Raw genomic sequence first — 19,467 nt, forward strand, 5'->3', positions numbered from 1 at the left:
AGGGAAATGACAATTTTAATTATGCTGAAGTTCAATTCAACAATTAATTAAGCCTTACAATTTAAGATAATTGGCCCATTGAGGATAAAATCCATTGTAGTAACGTGAGGGTCACGTGCCAAATTTCGATTAGATTTAGTTTTTTTTTAAAATTTTGTCTTTAATGTATCAATCTTTTAATTATAGGGTGAATTGCCAAGAAAGACAAAATGGCGGGAAGAAGGGACAAGTATCGAGTGGAGATGGAATTAAGAAAGAAAATACAAAGAAGAAGATAGATTAAAGAGAAGATGTACCGTACCTACGTATAGGTATGTATGTGAATACGTATAAGAATAGTATATAATAGAAAGGAAAAGAAAATCCAACGTATGAAAATTATGTATATGGATTAGGAGGGGGCATTTGGTGTTGTAATAATTAAGATATAAAAACTCTAACAACGATCCACCCTCAAATTCTCCTTAAATGTAGCCCTTTTCCTTGTCTCTTTTCCGATCCCCTCATCATATCTCTTTCTTTTCTCCCTCACCCGCCATTTTTCTCCTTCCTTTGTTCTCATTCTTGATGAGATCAAAGGTGTAAAGATTGCAGATACATCACAGATTTCGTGTTTGTCATCAAGAATCAGAGAGAGAGAGAGAGAGAGGAGGGAGGAATTAGAAGGTACGTAGGTTAGAGGGACGTGATGGGGAGTTACAATTATTACAAGATGTTCGGATGCTTTAACCGGAAGTTCAAGGTGAGCGAGTCGCAGCCGCCGCCGGATGTGAGGGAGGCGTTCTGGCGGTACACGGATGGGGGTTCCAGCATGACGGCGGAGCAGCTGTTGAAGTTCTTGGTGGAGTACCAGAAGGAAGAGAGCAGCACCGCTGAGGATGCGGAGGCTATCATGCAACATGTCTTCCATCACCGCCACCATACCGACAAGCGCCACACCTTTACCCTTGAGGACTTTTTCTATTTCCTATTCCAAGATGAGCTCAATGGCCCCATTGATCCTCGGGTCTCTCTCTCTCTCTCTCTCTCTCTCTCTCTCTCTCTCTCTTATAAGTTAATTTAGAAATGGTCAATAATCAATTAAGAACATGAATTTTGGTTACGAGTATTTATCATATCAAAAATAAAGAATTATGACAAATAATAACAACTCTTTTTCCAGCACATATCTCTTTGTGTCTGATCTTTACAGGCATGTCGTTTTGCATTTCATTTACTATCATTTTCATTAAATTGAAAACTGAAAAAAAGAAATCAATGATCACTTCAACAGATATAATATTTAATTATAACTAATTTATCATCGTTAAAAATTAATAGTCATAATAAAAAAAAAGTTATTTACAACGGTCACCCAATAGTTTTTGACGTAGTTTTGTGAGTGTGACTAATACATATATAATAGCTAAAAGCTATGTTAAAAATAGTTTTTACATATAGTGAATAAATTAAGTTTCGGCATTGATTTTTGTCTAACTATGGTTAATAATAGTTGTCCATAGTCAAAAAATTATAGGCAGCATCAATTTTTTTCTAGTGAATGTTTATCGAAAGGGAGAATTGCATTTTTTATCCTATAGTTTAGGGTCTATACAGTTTGTTCCACGAGATGTTTATTAATGTCTCGTAAGTTCATAAATTACAAAAAATTCTCACTTTAGTAATTACATCAGATTTTGTTAGTATTTTGATGGAAAAGACACATGTTAAGCCGTGGTTAATATCCAGGATACTGATAGAATTTGACAAAATGACTAAAAGTAAGAACTTTTTGTAACTTATGGAACTATTAATAAGAATTACATAATCAATGAAACTAAAAGTGTTAAACACGTACTAAAAATGGCCGAAGAGTTAACAGCTACGTACTTAACACGTCCTTCCCCCTCAAAATAATAACAAAATTCAGCGAAAGGACTAAATTTCGTGATCTTTTTGTAGCTTACGAGACTATTAATAAAAATCCAATAATCAATAGGACGAAAAGTAAAATGACCTTAAAGTATTGGTCGAAAAATGTTATTTCCCATTTATTGAAATTACAATAAGAAGACAAGTTAGAGATTTAATCTGTTTGTCAAATAATGCAGAAACAATTCATATTTACATTGAGAATTTGTATAATTCCAGGTACACCATGATATGACTGCTCCCTTGCAACATTATTTCATATACACAGGTCACAACTCCTACTTGACTGGAAACCAACTGAGCAGTGACTGCAGTGAAATCCCAATCATAAGAGCTCTAGAAAATGGTGTGAGGGGCATAGAGCTTGATTTATGGCCGAATTCTACCAAAGACAACATCAATGTACTTCATGGAAGGTATAACTCTAAGCTTCTCTCTCCATGTTTGTTGTTCGTTTCCATGAATCGTCGTTTAGATCTCTATGCACATTGATCTAACCGTACTTTGGTATTGCATTTTGGCGTTCAAGAAGACTGAGAGTTTGAGTGGCTTTGCAGGACTCTAACGACGCCAGTGCCACTCCTCAAATGCTTGAAGTCTATTAAAGAGCACGCTTTCGTTAAGTCGCCCTATCCGGTTATAATCACTTTGGAGGATCACCTCACACCAGAGCTTCAAGCTAAAGTGGCAGAAGTAAGGTTTATGTAACCTTTATAGACTGTATTACCGACGCTTTCTTGATTTAGAGGGTGTCTGGGCTATGTTTATTTAAAGATTTTATAAGTTCATGCATTTTATAAAATACTTTTTGAGCTTATATTATATTAGATTTTATTTTAAAAGTAAACTCTTGAATTGTTTGGATGAAATACGATTATGGAGCTTATAAGATGTCAGTAATGATGATTTTGTAATTAATAGGATCAAATCTGAAGGAGTGTCTTAAGATTTTAAAAATAAGTCAAAAACTCCTTACGTTTTCTTATGTATCTAGCTTATAAACTCACTCAAACACGTGTTTAACTTGATATGTCTGCAGATGGTTACACAAGTTTTCGGAGAAATGTTGTACTCCCCTGAGTCAGGGATCTTGGAGGAATTTCCTTCTCCCGAAGCCTTAAAGCACAAAATTATACTCTCCACGAAACCACCCAAGGAGTACCTTGGATCCAACAGCAACAAGGAGGGAGAATTAGGTTCCTCGCCGGGGGGAAAATATTGGTCGGATGAAGAACTTGAAGCTGACTACAAGGTATATATCGAAGGGGACTTCATGAAATGAAGTATTCTCTTTATCGTTTATTCATGTAGATTTTAATTTACTCCATTGTTTGGTTTCCTTTAATTGTTAGGAAAATCAAAGTGAGAGTGAAGATTGTGAAGATGAAGATATCGACAACATGCAACAAAAGTCGGGCCCTCTTGCTGCGCCGGAATACAAACGTCTCATTGCCATTCACGCAGGGAATGCCAAGAAGAGGAGCTTGAGAGAAGTACTCAACATCACGGTTGATAGAGCTAGTCGACTTAGTGTGAGCGAGCAGGAACTTGAAAGGGCTGCAGCCTTGTACGCTACCGATGTCGTTAGGTACTCATTGTTGTGTCATAACGATGTTTGTGTGTGTTGCAATTGTTTTGAGTGCCGGCCTGTGATTTCACGGGCCAATTGTATTTTAACATTTTTGATCTAGCAATTTGGTCTTGTAGGTTCACCCAGAAGAACATATTACGAGTGTACCCTAAGGGAACACGAGTAACTTCTTCAAATTTTAGACCAATTATTGGATGGATGCATGGAGCCCAGATGGTTGCCTTCAATATGCAGGTTTCTTTCATAATCTTGATTCTTCAGCTACGTTGTTGGATTTTCTATTTTAAATTCTATTGCATCTTTTATTCAATTTAGATAAAATTATATTTTTGGTCCTGTAACTATAGGTCGTTGGCACTTTTGATCCTGTAATGTATATTTTTTTTATACATTCAGTCCTTTTTTGGATAAAATTTAGTCCCTAACATCTCACTTTTAGTCCCTTTTTTTAGGAAATTTAGTCTAATATTAACGATTCTGGTCCCAACAACCTGTAGTTACAAAATAAAAAGTGAGATCTACTCTAGAAAGGGGATCAAAATTGTCAATCCAGGACTAAATTTTTCAAGGAAAGACCAAATGTGAGATGTTCAAACCTAATTTCATCAAAAAAATAATTAAATATATAAATAACGTAAGTCACAAGACAAAAAATGCTAACAACCAACGTACAGTTACAGAACAAAAAATATAATTTTGCCTTTTACTTATACATACGTGCCACCTCCAATAAAATAAATGACGTAGTCTTTGTACACGTAATATGTATATGTTAAATGCAATATAAACTGTAAACAGAAATTTTTTTTCTAAACTGGGATTATGTAGTTGTAGCCCGTATTTCTTGCTGGGCTTACAATTATCGAATGATCTAACAGGGGTACGGAAAATCCCTATGGATGATGCATGGAGTGTTCAGATCGAACGGAAACTGTGGTTATGTGAAAAAACCCGACATGCTGATGAAGAGAGGTCCGAACGGCGAGGTCTTTGATCCCAAATTGCCTATCCCTGTCAGGACAACATTGAAGGTGACGGAATTAAGCCTCAAAATCCCAAAAATTCCATTCATCCCATCGACCATAAAATTTCGTAACAAATCCTTTCAATCTGACAGGTAATTGTGTACATGGGAGATGGCTGGCGATTGGATTTCAGCCACACGCACTTTGATGCTTATTCACCACCGGACTTCTATACTAAGGTTAGCCCCAACTCCCTTAGAACAATAATTTTTACTCAAATCATATTTAGTAAAATTAAATTAATCATATTATATTTTTGGTAATTTTTTTTAATTGTACACCTATCACAATGTAAGTGTGCTCTACTTACTATATAATTAATTTTGGTGTGGTCAAATTTAACTTAAGTTAAAATTTCTAGACCTGATAGGAGAAATTTTGAGCAGAATCGAGTTTAATTGGACCTGAACTGTCATATATTTAATTTAATTCGAACAGACCTGATACTGTATAATGTTTTGATATTAAAAGAAGTGTCGGGTTATTTGCATTCATTTCCTTGAAGTTGTGGTCTTTGGTATACACCTCCTTTGAGGTATTAGTATTTGACTAAAACCTCCCTTTTTTTTTTTGGTAAAAATTGTATTAAAATTTTATTTTAAAATTAAAATACCTTTTAACCTAATATATATAATATATTATTTTCAAGAAATTAATCTAGAGGTCATGCTTTAAAATGAAAATGTAAAATATCAGAATTTCAAAAATTCAAGTTTTTAATTTTTTTAAAACTACGAACACCGATAGTATTTTAATATATAATAAAGTATAATATAACTTAAAAGGAGATGAGAAACTAATATTTTAATTTGTTAAGATTGGTAACTTTGTATATGAACTACTTATAAAAAATTAAGCTTTTTATATGTGTATTTTGAATAACAAAAAGTGAGTAACTTAAATTTGTTATGATCAATAACTCACTAGTAACGTGTTAATTTTAATATAAAAGAAAAAAATAAAATTAATGTAAAATCTTTCAAAGATAAATAAAAGAAAAGGATTTAATTTAGCCTAATCACTTCATTTTTTTATACTATCATGCGAATCTCAAAAGTAAAAACGTTACACTGATTTGATAGTTATACATACTCGGTGCACCTGCCGATGTTGCCAAGGGCAAGACAAGGATAATAGAAGACGACTGGGCGCCATACTGGGATCAACCTTTTACGTTCCCGTTAAGATTCCCAGAACTGGCTCTACTACGAATAGAAGTCCGTGAGTACGATAGGTCAGATAAGGATGATTTTGGAGGGCAGACATGTCTGCCTGTCCGAGAGCTGAAACCCGGCATACGATCAATACCGTTGTACGATAAGAAGGGTAATAAGTTTAAATCCGTGAGACTTCTCCTGCGGTTTCATTTTGAATGAAACTAAATTTTCTGTTTTCTACAATGGTGGGCGTATGCTCTTAACAATTGTATGTCCAAACTCTTTTTTTCTGTCTGTACAGTATAGTTGTTGTATTTGGTATAAACAACATAGAAGAGTAGGAGTATGATGAGTTTTTCTTATGTTTGCAATTGATTGCTTATCAAGCAACATCTTTATGATCGCGGGGTAATATATTATTAGCCCACTCACTAGGACACCTAATCATAGCATCTCTGAGAAAAATTATTCTCGGCTTCATGTTTACCAGTCCAGCAGTCGTTGCCAACTGAGGTAGGGTACAATCACTCCATAAGAGTTGGTCGACAATGTACACTATATAAAAAATGGTCTGACAATCGCCCTCCCCAGGAGGTTCTTCTCATATTCATACACATTCACAAATTTCCTCAATTGACTGAACATGATGATCATTACATATGTACATATATATAATTATATTGCGATTGTAAATCATTACTTTACACTAATAATACTTAACATTCAAATAAAGAAATTAGAAAACTATAATAATTAAACTGCATTTAATTAACAAAATGGATTTAAATTGTTACCTGATCGTCAACCAACTAAAGAAATCAATGGTACACGACAAAATGATGCAATTCTAGCTGATCTAGTATACATACTCGAAAATCAGAGAGAGTGATTTTGGACCAATTTTGTATTGAAGTCCGGGGGACCATTACAAATCAATGTGAGGCTTGGCAAAAGGTGTTTCAACGTGTAACAGTTTGAACTTTATAACACCTTTACGAACACCACTATTTCAAATGCTTTTGGATATGCCTTTGTAACTCTTCCGACATTACTAAAAGACCAAATTTATTTCATCAACTACATGACGTCAGTAAAGATTATTCATTCCACAATGGTCACAAAAATTAATCCAAGTTGTTCCAAAATGATAGTTACAAAATCTCGTATTTTTTTGTTGTGGTGATCATAAACAAGTCTCAAATTTTGATCATATTGAACCCAATTATGTTAGTATATTTTTAGATACTTTACGAATAGTTATATAAAGTATATCTATACCTATATGAAGCAATATGTGCACATTTAACTTACACTTGCATATAATATATAAAGGGTAAATTACATTTTGCTTTTCAAACTATACTCATATTTACATTTTGGTATCTAAACTTTTTTCTTTTGTCAACTTACCATCTCAACTATACGAAATTTGCACTTTGCCATATATGAGGGCTTTTTTGTTGATTTTTTTGTTGGAAATACATCATATGCTGTGTATATATGAAAAATATCACATCACACAACCCTTAAATATCACATGTGCACCGCATGTGATTTTTTTGATAAAAAATTTGTTTGAAAAATAGGTACAAAATTTCGTACGGTTAAGATAGCAAGTTGACACAAAAAAATATTTATATGCCAAAATATAAAAACATATAGTTCGAATAGCAAAATGTAATTAACCCTTATATAAAATTAGTACTTTTATAAATTAAAATATGATTTAAGAGTCTGCGGTTTTAATTTATATATAGTTATATAAATTATATTTATACATATATGAAACAATATGTGCATATTTAATTCACACTTAAATATAATATATAACATTAGTACTTTTGTAAATTAAAATTGGATAAATTATATTTTGCCATCCGAACTATATCATTTTTATACTTTGGCATCTAAACTTTTTTTGTGTCAATTTATCATCTCAACTTTATGAAATTTTGTACTTTGTCATTTATAACTATTCTTCCACCAAATTTTTGGTCGAAAAAACATCACATGCAGTCACATATGATATTTAAAGGTTATGTGATGTGATATTTTTCATATATGCACATTATGTGATGGTTTTTCAGGAAATGATATTGCCCATCAATCGACAAGCCTAACATGTTGGACCTAAATTAGGTTAAGAAATTAAATAGAGTTACTATTTGAAAAAAAAAAAAAAGGTTATCTATCAACCCTCAAATTACCTCATTGGACATTTGGGCACCAAAACGATAGGCTCGACAGTCACTTGCAATATTTTTGTTATTAAAATTACATCTAGGACATATAATGCACTAACATACAAGTTAATAAATTTATATACTAGTCCAAGAATAATTTATTAACATCTTAAATGAATAAAATTTAAAATCAAATTGATTGATATATTTTATTATAGAGGGTATCAAAATAAATATATAATATTATTAATAGTCAAGAGTATTTTTGTCCATTTTTATTTAATTTAAAGAATTATAATTAAGAAGGGGGGTAAGTGAAGGTTTATTTAATTTAGGGGGTAATTGATGAGGGTGGCATACTTTAAGGGAATAAAATATATTTAACCCGTTAATTCAATTACAAGTACCTTTTCACATAGCATGTGAAGATATATGAGGATAGTTTAGTCATAAAAAAGATTTCTTTAACCTATAATAAGTATGTAATAAGTCAATTGGGAGTAAATATGAATTTTCATTCTTTTTTTTTATGTTTACAAATTTCATGAATTTTATTAACGAATGGATTATTTATTGGACAAAAATAAATGTAAAAAGTACTAAATATAATTTTCAAAATCATAAATGATTTACATATAAATACATTAAACCTGAGGGGTGGACATTGTAATTATTCTTTTTCTTTTTTGTTAATACAAAAGTTAAATTGGATTAAGAGGGTTTCCTACTAAATTTATTTAAAGGATCTTAACTTCATACATCTTATATATAAAATATTTTCTTAGATTATAAAATAATAGATTCTATATGAAAAATAAGTCATTAAAGTGTTTTGATAAGATACGATCATCGAGTTTATAATATATTATAAATGATAAATCTATAATTAATTTTAAAAACACAACACTAACTTGATGAGATTTTTAAAATAAACGGGGGTCTCATTTTTCTTATACGAGTTTGTAAACTCATAACAATCGTTATTTTATTTCGATCTTATAAGCTCATTTTCTTAAAAAATTCTAGACATTGTACAAAACTTTTTAAGATATATCTTTTTTATTTCTGAAGCAATACTCCTTTACATTCACTCATTTTGTTATTAATGAAATAAAACACGGCTTAGAGGGTGTTCTACCGAACTTATTTAAAAGATTTCATAAGCTCATATATTTTATAATATAATTTTAATATCGTATTTGTTATATGACCATGCATTGGACTTTTAATAATCATTTTATGGCCCTCTTATTATGATTTATAACTATATTTATTCTCAATTTATTATATGGTTTAGTAGGATCATTATTTTATTTAATTTTCATATTTTCTATCTATATAAAGAGGTATTTTGAGGTGTTTGGAAAAGTACGAAGTTGATAAATACTTTCAATCCCACAAGTTTTGAGAGTTTTGGCAACATGATTGTAGATTGACTCATAATCTTCTTGTGATCGTGCACATAGAATGAGACACTGTTGAGAGTTAATGGGGTTTTATCTGAAGTTATGGTCAACCGTTAAAACCTACATGTAGTAAGGCAATCATGATTTTAGAACAACAAGTATTTTGACTTTCCATTGATGCAGTATTTCTAATTTTAAATTATATTTACTTTATTTCATCATTTTACATAATATAAAACTTAATTATTAAATACTTTATAACATCTTATATATTATAATAAAATAAATTTTCTTAAAATATTTTAAAAAATTAATAAATTTACCCAAGCTCCCTCTTAACCATGTCGGGCAACGTGAACCATCCAATTTATATTTAAATTATATATAAAAATATAGAGAAATATATCCTTATGTTTGGCTTCGGCTTTGTGCCATATCAGAGATGGCCCAAAACTGAAGCAATGCTTGCCATTGCTTATTTTGCCATATTTTTGTCTTGTTTCTAAGTATTTTGTCTTGTTTTTAAGTATTTAATTTTTAAATACAAATATATTTTATTTTAATCATTTAATATTTTATGCGTAATATTTTCTACATCATTGAAATAATTAAAAATTTTAAAAAATATAAAATAATATAACTATTCTACGCGCTAATTCATATATTACATTATTTGAATAATGTATTTAAATTTATCACATCGAATCGAACAACTAACAAAAAATATTGTTAATCCATTATTAGAGTGCATTTAATTATTTCTAAAAGTGTATTTACATAAATTATTTTTTTTCATTTCCGTACATATATAATTAGGAAATAATATTTATTTTAATCCACTCACAACTAAATAAATTATATATATTTATACATATATATATAAATATATATAAAAGAGACATTATTTGACAATGAACAGTATTTTTTGTCTCCCCACTATCCAACATCAAACATAACATACTTATTTTATATTATTTCCAAAAACAAATCCAAACATACACACTATCTCTAATTTATTTTTATTTATCTTTATTTTTCTCTCACTATCTCCACAAAATACTCAAAAACAAGTTAAAAACAAAACCAAACATAATGATGTATTTCTGGACAATTCTTCGAGAAGAAAATAAAAATGCAGTTCATTTTGCATGGCAGTTTCAGGCAGAGTCCGGATTGCAGGGGTGGACCCCTTGAATTCTGCCAGCTGGATTGAACAGCTCACCGCGGATTGGCCAATGGAAACACGACTTTAACTTTTGCCCTTTGGATTTATCCTCAACACTTTTGGAAGTCCATTAGTATTATCGTACGAACCTGACCAACTATTCTAAACCACTTGTTTGGATTATTATTGATTTTTAAAATTATATTTGAACTTAATTTATTAATTTAAATAAATTTTAATCGAATCCAACATGAGGAGTTGGAATAATTTTATACTTTTAACTATATTTTATTATTTTTGCACCTATCGCGTCGAGCTCGGAAGTCTATCGAACAAATTTTTTTTGTTTATGTTGGTTCCTTAAGTTTAACAAATCGAGTTCGAATGAGTTTTTATCTATTGATTTTAATCAAGTATTAAATAACTTAATGGACCCGTACTTACTAAATACACATAATGATTTTCTCGATACTGAGACCCTACCTTTTATAACTTGAATAAAACCCCATAGATATTTTTGAATAGAGTAAGAATAGTGAATCGAGAAAATCATTATGTAAATTTATCGAATATGGGTCTAAATAAAATAAGGGATAATTACACTTCACTCTCTTGAGATTTGGTGTGTTTACACATAAATTTCATGTAGTTTAAAAAATATATCTGATACTTCTAAAGTTTGCTTCTGTCTAATAAATAAGTATATTTTATAATTAAAATTCACTGAATTTATCAATATTAATAAAAAAAAAACTAAATAAAATTTCATATTCATTCTCTATTCACTTGTTACTTATTTATTAATAAGCATAACCGTCCTCACCTGTCTCATAAATCCTTCATAAGTTCATTTGACTTCGAAGTTTTAATTGGAAAAAGAAAGCTCCACATGCTTTACAAATTTTGAAATTTACTTTATTATTTTATATTAGCTATACTTTAAAAATATTTTCAAATATAAGTTCTTGTTTTTTTTCATACTAATTATAATTTATTGTATTTTGTTGTTTTGTTCGTCTAAAATTATTATTGTTATTTATAGGGGTTTGAATATTTGGATACATCGTATGACTACTCAAGGAAAAAAAAACACTAGCACACATATTCCCTAAAGTACATTACATCGACAACCCTTCAGGGAGTGTACTTGTAATTTTATAAAGAACAAGATCATTTATATAATTAAAAATAATTTCAAATGGTGTCGATGTAATTTCTCCTAAATAATAACATTAACATTTCAAGCCGACGATGTTTATAGAGTACTGGTGTTATTCTTGAATTACACCGTTCACCTCTAAGGTTTGATGTAATTACATAAAGATTTTCTGTGATTTGAAAAATTACATTTGGTACACCTGATATTTGCTTACATCTAATAAATATATACACCAGTTAGTTAAATTTCACCATAGTAAAAAACTTGAATGAAAATTCATATTACCCTCGGTTGATTTATTGTAGGTCAAATAAATCATTTTTTAACCAAACTATCCTAAATACATTCACACGCTAATGTATATCAGAATATATATCTTCACCGATATAAGAATAATTTGGTCAGAAAAAGATCTATTTGACTTGCAGTGAATTTTGAGTAACGAAAATCTATTTGTCAGATAAAACAAAAGTGAGGGTATTGAATGTAATTTTTCAAACAATAATAAATTTACGTATAACTATATCAAATTTCAGAAAATACGTTCTCTATGTTTGATTTTGTTTTTGGCTGTTCCCGAAGAGTGACTGAAACACTTTATGCCTCATCTTAATAATATGGGCGACTTTTACAAAATTTCATAATTAAGAGGGTCTTAGTGTAAATTACCACAAAATAAAGAAGAAACTGCTGTTGAAAGTATTAGATCACTACTGTTGAAAGACAGACACTACTGTCTGTAGTAACGAGACCGTGGCCAGTCCGTGGTGAGTGCGCTGTACAATAAACAACGTAGCAGTGGCCCCACACTCCATCAACCCTCCTAACCCCTTTCTCCATCAATGGAATCGGTTTCTCCGCTTTAACTCACACACAATCAATGCATCAATCCTTTTTAATCCAACCCTATCATAACAATCCTTTCCCTCTTACCTAAGCGACTTCAATCTTCATTTCTTCCTCGGCTGCTCAATTGTTGCTGTCAAAATGTCCAAACAGACCTACCGAGTTTGCTTCTGCTTTCGGCGGAGGTTCCGCCTCGCGGCGTCGGAGGCGCCGGCGGACGTCAAGGAGATCTTCGCTCGGTACTCGGATAACGGCGTGATGAGCGTGGATCAGCTGCGACGGTTCTTGGTGGAGGTGCAGGGAGAGGAGAATGCCACGCTAGAGGATGCGCAGTCGTTGATGGATAGCCTCAAGCATCTGAATATATTTCATCGTCGGGGGTTCAATCTCGAGACCTTCTTTAAGTACTTGTTTGGGGATGTTAATCCGCCCCTCAATCCCAAGCTTGGGGTAAGTTTTTTTCTTTTTACCTGTTCTGAGGTTTGGATAAGTGTGTGTGGATTAGTTGATTTTGGTTATGTTTTTCTATTAGAGCTGTTGATAGGGCGTTTCGGAGTGATTACGTTGGGATCAGGTTTTAGTTGGTTCATGTAGTGCAAGGAAAAATCGAGTATGTGATGTGATTGGTTGACTTCAAAAGGAGAGTGAAAAGACGAGGTTTGTGGTAGATAGTCCCTGATGCTAAATCACGAAATGATGGATAATTTCGGTGATCCAAACAGTAATTCGTTGTGGACCTTTTCACACAGAAGAGAAAAATACAGAAATAGGAAGTATTGGCGGCTAACTGATTAGATTGTGCACCCGACACTTCCCGTTACTTCCTTTCACCATAATTGAGTAATTGCTTCATCTGCATCAAACCCGGTTGGCACATACCTTTGTCTATCTTTTTTGAGTTTACAACTTAAATAAAATTTTCAAATGCTACGAGCATTTTCCTGATGTCAAAGGCCTTCAGATTTTTTTTGTTCTGATGCAAGTTTTTTGTGATTGTAGAGGGAAACAATTCGAACTGACACTCTTTTATCTGTATAACATGTGTTTCTCAAATTTTTTGTTGTACTTTCCTTTTCTTCACTTGCATCTGGAGATATTTGTCATCAGAAAGTTAGGTAACTTGATGGCTATTTAATATTCTAAATTCAAAAGGCACTGTCCATGTCTAATTATGTACTAATTTAATTTTTCAGGTTCACCACGATATGAATGCTCCTCTGTCTCATTACTTTATATACACAGGCCATAATTCTTATCTAACCGGGAATCAGCTAAGTAGTGATTGTAGTGATGTTCCCATCATAAATGCGTTGCATAGAGGTGTAAGAGTTATTGAATTGGATATATGGCCAAATTCCAGAAATGACGATGTCAATGTTCTGCATGGGAGGTATGCCTTTCCTCATGTACTTTTTTGAGTTTGGATAGTCCTAACTGATTCTATGATTGATACATGAAGTATATGCAAGTTAAGGTTGATAGCATATTTAAGCTTCCTACTTGTTAAGTTAATGGTTCTCTAATAGCATGACAAAGTTATGAAAATGAAAAATTTTGCCAACAGATGATACCAAGCGGAACACTACATGGACAAGTAACAATGGTGGGCATGCCTGAATTGACCATCTATTTACGTGATTTTTTAGCCTCTGTTGTAAAATTATTTAGTCTAATTTCTCTTAAGAGATGACACTATGAAGTGGTGCATTCATCCCAAATAATATGTTGAGTCTTAAGTTACTAACTTTTATGGCGAGCCATGTTGGATTACCACATCATATCTGAATCTGCACCTTCTACCTGCTTAATAATTATTGTTACGACAAGCTAAACATATTAAGACAGCTAAAGGGAATAAAATAAGGCGTATAAATTTTGCTGTAATACCATAGGAAATAATAAAATGAAAAGAATGGCATCTTACATATGTGACAAAATTGTTTTATCTTATTCTGAATGCACGAATCTTTCATGGGATTTTGCAATCAGTTTTAGAACCTCAAAGTTATTTATGACATGCATGGGGTGAAGAACTTTGGATACTGACCTTTTTTAATCATCATATGTTCTTGAGAAGATATTATGCAAGTATGTTCAGTTCCTGCATGTTAGTTCACCTTCCAAGGGGTAGAAAAATGTTAAGAAAGGGTGACAAAAATCTCCTGTATCTTCAGAACTTCGTGTCAATGTCCTCCAATGTGCCGATCTGATAAAAGTCTGTTTACCATGTCTGCTTATGCATTTGCTGTTCTGAATCGTCTTTTTCTTATTACTTTTTAATTGGCTTCTTAGAGATTTTCATTCCTTTTGTTATATTTGGGTGTGTAGGACGCTTACTACTCCTGTTCAACTCATAAAATGTTTGAAATCAATTAAAGAGCATGCCTTTGTTGCATCTGAGTATCCTGTTGTAATAACACTAGAAGATCATCTTACTCCAGATCTTCAGGCTAAAGTCGCTGAGGTATGTCTGTGGAGTTTTTATGATTCATAAAACAATTTCTGCTTTATAATTACCTTTTTCATGATTGAATCTAGATGATCACTCAAACATTTGGAGACATCCTGTTTTCCCCTGGTTCAGAATGCTTGCGAGAGTTTCCCTCCCCAGAATCGTTAAAGCGAAGGATAATTATATCAACCAAACCACCCAAAGAGTATTTACAGGCCAAGGATGTTAAAGTACAAGAGAATGACTCGAAGAAGGAAAAGGATTCCAGTGGGAGGGAAGCTTGGGGGAGTGAACTCAAAGGCTTTGAAGCCAAAATGGATGATGATAAGGTGAGTTGTTAAATATTTCGCTCATAATTTTGTTTATGTCATTTCATCTTCTAAAATTCTAGTTGCCCACAATTTTTTGTTCAGGATTATGGCGATTTTGATGTGGAGGATGATGAAGATGATGGAGAGGATCTGAAGGCACAGCAAAATGAGGCGCCAGAATATAGACGTTTGATTGCCATCCATGCTGGAAAGGGAAAGGGTGGAATGAAGGACTGGCTGAAGGTTGATCCTGATAAAGTGAGACGCCTTAGCTTGAGTGAACAAGAGCTTGAAAAAGCCATTATAACTTATGGCAAAGATATTGTCAGGTACCTTTAATCTGTAGTGAAGATGTTGTCATGACGCGGTGCTATATGTTTATGCCTTTACACATTGTTTCATCTCAATGTCACTCCTAAGTCAATTAAATGTTTGCAGAAAATTGCTTTTACCCTATTTGTTGGATAGGTAACGGCAAATGAACTGAACATCTAATTACTATAGATGTGATTGAACATAATTTGTTTCTCCAATATTCTTTTTTTTTTCTTTTGTGGATAAAGAAGTGATACATTTTATTAATTGGGAAATTTTGAAATTAAAATTTGCATGATGGCATCAGAGACACTGTTTAGTCCCTCTTCAAATCTCTAGCATTTCTTGTGAGTATGTCCAATTTTACAATAAATTGAATATTTGAGGCCTGACTATCTCAAGCTTTTTTATATCTAATTCAAAAACATTCTGTTCTTTAGGTTTACACAGAGGAACTTGCTGAGAGTGTACCCTAAAGGTATACGTTTCGACTCTTCCAATTACAACCCCTTGATTGGATGGTCGCACGGAGCTCAAATGGTTGCATTCAATATGCAGGTTAGTACATGTTCACCCTAAGGAAGTAAGGATACAAAAATTCTCCCGCATATCTTAGCTTTTCGTTGCTTAAGTTCTGTCAAGTTCCGTTTCTACAATAGAACTTTGTCCTAGTAAATATAATTTAAATTGGTGAGGTTAACCACCTCATATTTTTCAAAAATTGACTAGCAATTGCATTACTGAATTCCAACCTGCAAATGAAAGGTGAGTCTTATATGTGTATTGTTGTCATAGCTGAATGGTTAGGAACCATCAAATCTGTATTTGCAGCTAAATTTAGGGCAAGAATTTCCTAAACCAAAGGAATGAATTTGCAGCTAAACCAAAGAAACCATCGAATCTGTATTTGCAGCTAAATCTGTATCGTTTCTAAGTTTGCTTTACCAAAGGAATGAAAAAAGAAATTGAATCAAAACTTTCCAAATGATGATTTACATGTCTTGTAATAATGAAATTTAAAAGTTGAAATAAAAAACAACTAAGCAGCATCATATTACAGAAGAACTATTATTTTGAAGTGTAAAATTAATTATAAAGTTATAATATATTGTTGGATGCTTTCATATATTTAAACTAGTTTAATAAATACTTATTATTATATACTTCAGCATACATATCGAAAATATAGAATAAAACTATATATGGTATAGATGCTATTATATAATACTTTATCTGTACAGTAATATTTGGTAAAACGCATATGAAGATGTTTGTAACTTTATATTATATTTAATAAAATATTTAAAAAATTAAAGTTTTATATTATTTTTTATTTTGGTATCATATATTTAAATATTTTATATTGATATTCGTGTTATTTAATGTATTCAAAATAATACATAATTTTGTGACTATAAATCTGGCAAGTATATTAAATGTATTTTAGCAATATATAACAAATAATCTATTCCCAATCGATTGGGAATAGCTAAACCCATGGGTAAGTAGGGAAATGTCTAATACCATATTTATGGCAATGTGCATTCCTAAGGGAATGAGTATTGATATTCCTAAGTTATACCAAAGCATGTATTTGGATGAATTTAGGAATACTCATCTCATTTCTAACCTATTCCCTCATACCAATCATACATAAGATGTTACAATCCCGGATTTCTTGTACATATTCCAAACTTTTGGGAATATGTTCCATTTTCCAAATTTAAGATAATCTTACCAAACAGAAAGACATGATGTTTGGGAATTAAATCCCCCCAAAAGATGCCACTCTCTGTCAAACAAATGGATCCTTAGGGGCAACCTTTATTGCTTGATATGTCTTAAAGTAGTTCGCCCAAGGTGGATAATAACATGTTATAATGTCTCAACAGGGTTATGGAAGATCACTTTGGTTGATGCATGGCATGTTCAAGGCCAATGGTGGCTGTGGATATGTTAAGAAGCCAGAGTTTTTGTTGCAAGCTGATTCAAATGGCAATGTCTTTGATCCGAAAGCAATATTACCTGTCAAAACTACTCTGCGGGTGCGCTGAAAGTTCTGCTTGCTTTCTTGATTTTATGGTTTCTCTTAATTTCTTACCCTAAGTATTAACTATAATGACTGGATCTTTACATAATCCTCCTTTTTTGAAATTTCACACTGTATCCTTTCTGCTAAGCAGGTGACTGTCTATATGGGTGAAGGATGGTATTATGACTTCAAGCACACACATTTTGATGCTTATTCTCCCCCAGATTTTTATGCTAGGGTATGTACCTATCATGTGCATATTTGCTTCTCTAATTCTTTTGGCTTTCCAAGTCAATTTTATGCTATGGATCCAATTTTCTATATATTCTTCACTAAGAGGGTGTTTGCAACATCTTAAATCAAGTGTATATAAACTTTTGTTGAAATAACAATTTAGCTTATATTTGCCTTTTACTCTTTTTACAAACACTACCCACTTTTGATTCCACTACAGTTTTCAATTTTTTCTACAAATATCACTTAAGCATAAATTTTTGCCAACACTCCCTACGTTGCTTTAAACTAAAAGCTATAAGTAGCTTCTTACCAACTTTTGAAGCTTATTAATAAAATTGTAAATTAAGTTGTTTTTCAAACATTCTAATTTTGGTTTTTTTCCTCACTTTTTACATTTATTTTCAAACACTACTAACTTTTATCACCGTCGAGCTCAACTTTTTTTGTACAACTTATTCCTACTACAAAAAACATAAGCTGTTGCAAACACCTCCTAAGGTTTTAGGAGGCAAATGCTTTATGTAACTTATTTATATATGAATCACATAATTAGTGACTGAGCAACAACTCTATCTATCCTAAGGTGGGAATTGCTGGAGTGCCTGCTGATACTGTTATGAAAAAGACCAAGACTCTTGAAGATAATTGGATACCAACATGGGATGAGGTGTTCGAGTTCCCACTAACGGTGCCTGAACTGGCGCTCCTAAGGATTGAAGTTCACGAGTATGATATGTCCGAGAAGGATGACTTTGCAGGCCAAACGTGCCTGCCGGTACGAGAGCTAAGACAAGGTATCCGAGCGGTTCCACTTCATAGTCGCAAGGGGGAGAAGTACAACTCAGTCAAACTTCTTATGCGATTTGAGTTTGTCTGATCGGCATTGTATATTGTGTGCTTCTTTGTGGTGCTGTGTCGCTTGTTAGATACTTGCGTTTTATGTACAGGACTGTCTGAAATGTCAATGATTTGAAACGAGTGAGTTTGTGTAAAAAATCATTTTTTATCACTTCCGCAATGAAACATTTTTCAAAATATAGTGTAATGTCGAATATTTTGAGGTATTTAAAGATTATGTATGATTTAATACGTTTAGCAGTTTGGAGGTGTTTGATGGATTGGCTTCTTAAAATTTTTGGATAATTACACCGCTTTTTTCTTTTTATTTAGGGTGATTATGCGTAAATTTCATATCATTCGCAAAATTACATCCGATATCTTTACGTTCGTTTTCGTCTAATAATAAACAGATTCTTTTATTATTTAAAATTTATTAAATTTATTGATATTAGTATATTAAATAAAAATTAATAAGTAATCATTGATTTTATTCCACTCCAATTCCTTCTTGATACCTCCCAAGCTAAATATTGAATTGGATCCCAAATGATGGGTTAGTGTGAGCTTATTCATGCAGTTATGCATAATTTATTATTGGTTTTTTGTAAGTTAATTAAATTATTTTTTAAAATAATTTATTATATTATTAAATATATATTAGATAGTAAAAGCTGATTAAGAAAAAAATTGTTTTTGGGATGAATCATGAGCATTGGAATGTTTGGACTATCCTAATGGAGCTGGATTATAAGGTAACGAAAGGTTGGAATTGTTTTAAGCTCTAAATTAAAAATGATATATTCCTCTGTTATTTTATTTTATTGGAAAAAATCGAAA

General features: G+C 32.0%; 2 protein-coding genes across 2 annotated transcripts; both read left to right on the top strand.

Annotated features, from left to right (window-relative positions):
• The first annotated feature begins 200 nt into the window (after positions 1-200).
• Positions 201-6,073, top strand: LOC105160885 (phosphoinositide phospholipase C 6). The gene is made up of 9 exons (XM_011078388.3): positions 201-1,006; positions 2,131-2,327; positions 2,469-2,604; positions 2,951-3,163; positions 3,264-3,499; positions 3,619-3,736; positions 4,381-4,533; positions 4,620-4,706; positions 5,610-6,073. The coding sequence occupies exons 1-9, from the start codon at positions 689-691 to the stop codon at positions 5,901-5,903; spliced, it is 1,752 nt and encodes a 583-aa protein (XP_011076690.1). The 5' UTR covers positions 201-688; the 3' UTR covers positions 5,904-6,073.
• A 6,309-nt stretch (positions 6,074-12,382) lies between these two features.
• Positions 12,383-18,888, top strand: LOC105160886 (phosphoinositide phospholipase C 2). Its single transcript, XM_011078390.3, has 9 exons — positions 12,383-12,893; positions 13,637-13,833; positions 14,772-14,907; positions 14,982-15,224; positions 15,309-15,535; positions 15,962-16,079; positions 17,414-17,566; positions 17,705-17,791; positions 18,374-18,888. The coding sequence occupies exons 1-9, from the start codon at positions 12,585-12,587 to the stop codon at positions 18,665-18,667; spliced, it is 1,764 nt and encodes a 587-aa protein (XP_011076692.2). The 5' UTR covers positions 12,383-12,584; the 3' UTR covers positions 18,668-18,888.
• The last annotated feature ends 579 nt before the right edge of the window (positions 18,889-19,467 follow it).

This window comes from Sesamum indicum, linkage group LG4 (assembly GCF_026168435.1).
Source record: "Sesamum indicum cultivar Baizhima isolate 11 linkage group LG4, ASM2616843v1, whole genome shotgun sequence".
Taxonomy (NCBI): Eukaryota; Viridiplantae; Streptophyta; class Magnoliopsida; order Lamiales; family Pedaliaceae; genus Sesamum; species Sesamum indicum.

Coding starts and splice junctions, on each gene's coding strand:
- LOC105160885 (XM_011078388.3), top strand. CDS start 689: ATGGGGAGTTACAATTATTACAAGATGTTCGGATGCTTTAACCGGAAG. Junction 1,007..2,130: donor ATGGCCCCATTGATCCTCGG/GTCTCTCTCTCT, acceptor GTATAATTCCAG/GTACACCATGATATGACTGC. Junction 2,605..2,950: donor TTCAAGCTAAAGTGGCAGAA/GTAAGGTTTATG, acceptor ATATGTCTGCAG/ATGGTTACACAAGTTTTCGG.
- LOC105160886 (XM_011078390.3), top strand. CDS start 12,585: ATGTCCAAACAGACCTACCGAGTTTGCTTCTGCTTTCGGCGGAGGTTC. Junction 13,834..14,771: donor GTCAATGTTCTGCATGGGAG/GTATGCCTTTCC, acceptor TTGGGTGTGTAG/GACGCTTACTACTCCTGTTC. Junction 15,225..15,308: donor CCAAAATGGATGATGATAAG/GTGAGTTGTTAA, acceptor TTTTTTGTTCAG/GATTATGGCGATTTTGATGT.